Consider the following 7,216-nt stretch of genomic DNA (forward strand, 5'->3'; position numbering starts at 1 on the left):
CTGATCTGTAATTTTCTCTCATATTCATAATTCTTTTTAAGAATTATCATTCATTCAATGTCCCCAGGAATAACAAAATGTTTCAAAAGAAACCAACAGTTTTTCATATTCAAATCGACCATTTAGAAAATAATATCTAAAATTATTAAAGGTACAATTCTAGACATTTTAATTTCTTTACAAAGAATTTACGATAGTACTGCAGCAAAAACATTACATGAAAAGCACTCGCATAATAACCTTTAGCTTTATGGCAATATTACATCTGCAAGATGGCAAGAAACAGGTGCAGTTGTCCTGTCTCATCTAATACCCAGCGGAGGAATAATTCCTTTATTTGTGTACGTTATGAAACCATACCCTAAGAAATGAGTCTGAAATGAAGCTAGTTAGTCCATATTTTAAATTAATTTTCATTGTAGTTCATAAACACCGATAAAAATTGTAATGAATATATTATGTTGACATTTTACAAAATTCAAAATTCCAAGCCATACACTACGGGCAGTAACACTCATTAACTCCATTCTCCATTTAATTAGGAAGAACATAATGTTACAATTAACAGTTCATTAAGCACAGGCAAATTAATTGTTACTACATCATAACTAGAGATCCAAATAGCACAACACTAAAATCTACAGCAATTTATTAATATACACTTCTATTTTTATTCACGTCCACGATTACTCGTCCATAATGAGAATTCAATGCAAATACAGTATGAATACTTCAACCACGAACTAGGTCAAGCATACAATTCATTTATGTGAAGATTTTAACTTCACTTTGTCATATTAATATTTATCAAAGTTAATTATACATCATATATGAATATACATACATATATATTACAGAACTGGTTTAAGTGCGTATCATATCACGATTGTGTTTACCCATTGAGACCGGCATCAGGTCGTTGGAAAGTCAGGGAGCTTGTAGTAGAAGCAACACAGTACATAGCCTACTTGTCAAATGAATATATTTAACGCATTCTATGTGAATAACACTTACTAAATATATGGATATGGAAAATAAGGCCCCATAACGTAAATTAAGAAAGTCTCACACACGCCAAGATCCCTCTGCATGTGTAACAAAATGATCGATAATATCATAAGAACCAAGTGATCGCGATCCGCCATTATTTTCAAGGCAGCAAATATAACGTCGTTGCTCATGGACAACGTTTTGTGAAGTCCTACCTCGTCGGTTGTCTCCGATGACTCTTTATTCTTTTTTTCGCCACCCGTAGATTTTGCCGGGGTCTAGATGGGATAAGAATTTGGGGTGAGAAACGAATCCAATGCAAAGTAATTTCAGGGTTAATAAACATGACAAACGCCGCTTCTCAGTGCATAACGTTAGGGTTAGCTGATCGCGGCATGACAACACCAAAGCTCATTACTTCTAACAACGAGTCGAAAATACACATCCACCAGGCAAATATACAGCATTAAACAACGATATCTGGAGTGCCGTGTATAAGAATGAGATCACACCAAGCTTACCTTATCTTTCTTGGTTTTGTTGGGCATATTTCTATGACAAGACTGGTGTCGTTTCGTTTCCTACCCTTGTAATGTGACACTAGGCCAACATAAATCTATGCTCACTGATTGGTGTTAGAATGTCACATGATATATTTTCGCTCATGATAGCGCCCGCATGGAACACACTGAAAATAATGGGGGCGCTTTCAGCCCGCGTCCGACTGTCATGGGGACTATTAAAGGGGTGGACCATTAATAGCTGAAGTGGCGATTTTAGAACATTTGTGCAACTGTCTTGCTGACACCAATATTCTACTTTTATCTAATTAAAAGAAATATGTTTTCAATATGCACAGCAAGTTATATGCATTGGGGGTTACTGTGTTTTCCACGGAAGCGTAGATGAAGTCGGCAATCTGATTAAAATCGTGTCTCAATAAAAAAACAAAAACATTATAACGGCAAGTAACCCCCCCAAAAAAAACAGTCATAAATAAATAAAATATGAAAATAAAAATAAACCTATACCTGCATCGGATTTTAATCAGAATAATGAAGTCGGGAGACTGAGATTGTACGAAATTATGCACAAAACTTTAGAAGAAGAATTTTAATTAGAAGAAAGAAAACGTTTTTACTGAAAGTACAATCACATTAACGATGAATGTCAATGTTGCTGTTTTGTTTGTTTTCCTTAGTTTCGCTGTTTCCCAAATTTATTGTATTTTATCTAGATTTCATCAGATTTTCCAGTTGTAACTTTAAGTATTAATGCATATATCAAATCAATACACGATCAATGGAACTAAACAACTAGGAAGAAGTAAACTTTAGATAAATATGAACATATGTAGAACATTTTAGAGCGAAAGTATACTCGTGAATTCAGACGCAGATAGAGACTTCGCCAGGGTCTGACTGTCAGTCGTTGTTCAATGTTGTCATTTTAAGGATGTAGTTGAGGTTCAGTTTTTATTTGAGAATTCAAAATTTCCTCATTCTTTTACACGAACATATAAAGCATGCATTCAACTAGAAAAAAAAAAACAATTGTAGCGATGGTTTGAGAGGGTAATACATTTTGAGTAATTCTGAGATACAGTGTGTTTTATGTTTTTTTTGTGATTTTTCACGCATAAAAAAAACACCGGTGTTTGGGGTTAGTCTAGAAAGTTGATCTCGACTCCCAGCTGCTCCACGACGGTGATTTTTGGCATAGGTATTCTCTGATAGCTGCTAATAAAATCTGGCAAAAATAATTTGTCTACCACTTTGAATTTAGAAAATACGACACAACTCTCCCTTTTGTGAACTCTGACACGGGGTGTCATATTTCAAAACAACGTTGACGATGTATTTAAAAAGCGTTATCAGTGTTATGAAATCAAAATCTGGGTCACGCAACAGTAGACGAAATGGGAAATTGAATTCAAACCTTTTATATTATCTCTAAGTACTGCGAACATAATTTCTGTGGCCTTATTTCGGTTTCTTCGAAAATAACACCTCTCTATTTGCACAGTGATCACGTGATTACACGGTTCATTTTTTGTTGGACTATTTATTTCATATTATTTTAAAAATAAGCTTTCTAAAAACATATAACTTGATGGGATTCAATGAAAATGTTACAGAGATGTGCTATGCAATTGCAATAACATCTACTACATCCTTTAACGAAAAGTTTTTACAAACCCATCTACTAATTCCAAAATGTGATTTTCTGACCCTGTGTTGCAAATGGTCAATAATTAATATCGAAATATGCAGCCAAAAAGTAGTTACAAATGTTTTAACATACTTCATATCGATAGCGTACTTGACCAATTTATTGATGTCATGAGTCCAAAAAATCTATTGTAAAGATAATACACCTCGTCTGCCTTCATTGTCCGAAATTCGACATGAAAAAAGGGAGGGATGAAAGCAATAGTAATGCATATCTTAGTGACATGAACAACTCAGATAACAAATGAACATTGATAAAGCTTAGACTTGTGTAATAAAATAAAGTCATGTAAAACACATTGGGACAGTCATTAACGTGCTTTGATTGAGTAATAACAGCCTTTCCGGTTGTCGAAATGTGTCGTACTGTTTTATCACGTGACCACACCAAATTAAGTGTGGCGTATACATAATGTTGTCAACGTTAACATCAAAACACGCAATATTGATAATCCAATATGTATTTTTCATTCATTGAGGATTTTATGGTGTGTTTTTTTTTTGTTTCTTTACAGGCTTTACGCTAAGCTTATCTTTATATACTGTATCCACGAAGATTGTGATACTATTCTATAATGTTATCTTGTCACATAGGCTAAGACATACTGAATAATTACATGGAAAATAATGCGAATACAGTGAAAACAAATAACCAATCAGAATATTGATTAAGTATGAACTCAAACTTGACATAGAATCAATCTAACGCACGTGCGATAACATATGATGTGTAGATTTAGATTAAAATACATGTAGTAATTATTTTATTGTATAGACATATTTGGCGAGATAGTCCGATTTCCAGCACCTCGGATTTCGTACGTCACGGTCAACCCCATTAATAATTTTCAAACAGCATTCATTTGTTCTCTAGACTATTTACTTTCGGGCCCGATGTTCATATATTTGTAATAATAAAATGGGATCACATAATTTTCGATTAATCTGTAAAATCATCGGGCAATATTAATTATAGTAAATTGTATATGAATGTTAGTATACTAACGTTATACGTGATATAACATGATAACTCTGAGATACAACATATGGATTTTTAGTATGTTGAATAAAAAGTGCGGTGACCCCAAAGTCATCGATATCCTTTCATTGACTCAGAGTACAGCATATCACAATTCGTAAAACAACATTCTAGGCATTTTACAGAGATCTACATTGACCCGGAAGCATTTACATGGAATTTATATAAAAGACAGTCACGATCTGTAAAATATCCATCTTGTACATATGTGAGTGAGGAAAGAGATAGTTACAAGGTGCGAATATTTGAAGAGTACGATTTTAGGGGAGGAGAATTGGGTGTGCAAAATTACTTTGAAATATTTAAATGAATATGAGGCGACCAGAAGAGTCATTTAATTTTTATATAAAGTTTTGGAAACGTAGCATGGAAATGAATATATAGCTAAAATATTTTTTAAAAAAAACTCTGAAAATAAAGGTTCTGCATACACGTGTACGTGAAAAAAAAATCCTCAAAAATGTCAAATGATTCAACCTTCTTCACTATAAGAGAAAATTGCGATCATAATTTACGTCATGGATTGAAATTTAGTTCAGTCAAGCTACTTTACCTAATCTCGTAATGAAGGCAGTGTTTTCACGTTGTTGCATAATTGTTTTTATTGGCCAATTTGTTTGTATTCTCCCACAGAATTAAATGTATAAATAACTTCTGTATACTACCTCGACAGTTCTGACCCGGAGAATGCCCTTCGAACCTGATGACGTCATGCTCCCAACTACGTCATCATCCTTGAGTGGTTGGTATTATTTTTTCTGTAATGTCTGCAGATAATACATTTACCAGACAGCAAAGTATTTTTCTAGAGTTTCAGCCGATATTTCTGGGCTTTTAAGGCTTCACCAATCATTATTATTGAAGATTGTACGGACTGATTATGTAATGTATAGTAACAGTTGTCGATATGTCTCAGGCGCTAGACATTTGATAGATGTATTAACGATTTTACTTTATTTTGTCGTTGCAGACGCAATTTCGGTTACTGTCTCTTTAGAACAGTATACATACAAACTTGAACTAATATTTTACATTATTATTTAGAAATGTTGCTATTGTAATACCAGTGTACGAAGAAAACTTGTCCAAGATCAAGAAGTTGGCCAATACATGAAATCCGAACACGTGCTGCGCGGAGACCACCGCCCTTTTAACTGTGTTTAATTTCGGATTCGGTGTTGCAAATATATTCATTATGTTTCAAATTGGGTTGTCAAGGAAACAATGCGCAGTTTGTGGTTAACTTTACATATTCACTGGCTTTAAATCTAGCACATTTAGTTGTCAAATAAATAATATCATATAGTACCGATATACAATGGAAAATACATTGAGCCGAATATATGCAACAACTGAAGATGTGATGCAGCGCGGCTAGTAGTAATCGGGAAATATACAAACAATACACGATGAACTGAGATATGAGACACGGTATCTTATCTCTCTTTTCGTTTGACATCGCGGGCAACAACAACAATGCGCTCTTTGCTATTAGTTAACAACCGTACCGGTGAGGGCGCAACTCATGCAGCTCCTTGAGGGTGGGGTGTATACTATGAAACACGTTGAAATATACACATGCCGTTTTAACGAATGTAACTCGATGCATGGATTAACAGAATCTTAATGTTTTCTGCCTTCGGCAAATCAAAGATGCGATTATTGGTGTATGTTTCGCCACTGCCTCTTATCATCCAGGGCAAGATATAATGGGTCTCAAGCAATTGAGACTCCTGTCTGCCCAACCATTCATTCCGGTGTTGTCGTTATCGCCCACACGAGATAGCGGAATAAACTGTGCATCTGGGGGTAGAGCATGTCAAAGTGCACACGTTTGCAATATTGAGATGCAATTTGTCATATACTATTTGTCACTTCAAAGTCGCACTTTTATGCTAAGACTGTAAAATGCCAATCATATATACGTAATCTTTTTACATGTAAGCTGTGTAAGCGTGCATAAACTGTTCTCATGCGTCGAGAAAGAATCTAACAGTATTCATGAATATACTCAATGGTGTTAAATTGGAATAGACTATCCATAGTGGGGGAAAGGGGTGAGCTGTGTATGAATATTTGGCAAAAGGGTAAGCAAGAATTGCATCTATAATTCTGATAATCCAGTTAAAAGTGGTCTAGAGCTCAAAACAACCATTCAAAATTCTGACGGAAACGGTTCATATCATAGACGACAAATTGTAAAACAGAAGAACCGTCGTCTATGTTGGACAAGCATTTTCGTAGAACTGTTTAGACGGGGTACATTCTCGTATTTGGAATATCTGGGTAGAGGTATACTTCTCAGGTACTGGACGCACATCAACGACGCACCCCAGTCGCTTCCCAAGGAGAGAACCTTCTTCCGAGTTAAACAACCCATTATTTCAAGTTCAAATCTAGGGCAATAAAAAGGGATTCAGGCTTACCAGTATTAACACACTTTAGCGATGTGTCAAAAATTGTGTATTACGAATATATATCGCAGCCATGGGAACTCAAACTCTCGCCTGGCAAGGCTGTACTTACATGGTAAAAGTACTGGATGATGTTACCCAAATCAACACACTAAAGTTCCTCAGATGTAGTTCAGCATCGATTACTAACCAGCAAAATGGCGCGGGACGCTAACTAAGTTACGAATGGTTGCAAGCCACAAAACTCATGGTAGATTTTGTACAGACTATATATTTATAAACTATATGCTTATAATATTATGCTCTATTTATTTTCAATACCACTAATCTCATTTTTTAGAAATTCTGAATTTCATTGTAATTAAATATGTTTTTTTTTTTCACATTTATGTTTTCGGTATGAATCAATATTCTTTTAATAACGTTGGGATACATTTAAAGACAAGAACTGAGATGTTGGTATGCTATGTGTCAGTACCCAGCGAAAAGGTACGGAAAATAAAAAAATGAACTGTACTGAGGTCAAAGGTTTTTTCAGTTTT

The 7,216-nt window shown here is 34.8% G+C and overlaps 1 protein-coding gene across 2 annotated transcripts in view; it reads right to left on the reverse strand.

Annotated features, from left to right (window-relative positions):
• Positions 1-1,668, reverse strand: part of LOC100373753 (serine/threonine-protein phosphatase 2A 56 kDa regulatory subunit delta isoform) — a 28,208-nt gene extending 26,540 nt beyond the window's left edge. For both annotated transcript variants that reach the window (XM_085494651.1, XM_006811529.3), the window contains exons 1-2: positions 1,512-1,668; positions 1,206-1,268 (exon numbers count right to left, since the gene is read on the reverse strand). In XM_085494651.1, the coding sequence (XP_085350777.1) occupies positions 1,206-1,268; positions 1,512-1,538 (90 nt within the window). In that variant the 5' untranslated portion in view covers positions 1,539-1,668. The remainder of the gene's footprint in view (positions 1-1,205; positions 1,269-1,511) is intronic.
• Positions 1,669-7,216: the final 5,548 nt, after the last annotated feature.

Source organism: Saccoglossus kowalevskii, chromosome 2 (assembly GCF_978046115.1).
Source record: "Saccoglossus kowalevskii chromosome 2, keSacKowa6.1, whole genome shotgun sequence".
NCBI classification, from domain to species: Eukaryota; Metazoa; Hemichordata; class Enteropneusta; family Harrimaniidae; genus Saccoglossus; species Saccoglossus kowalevskii.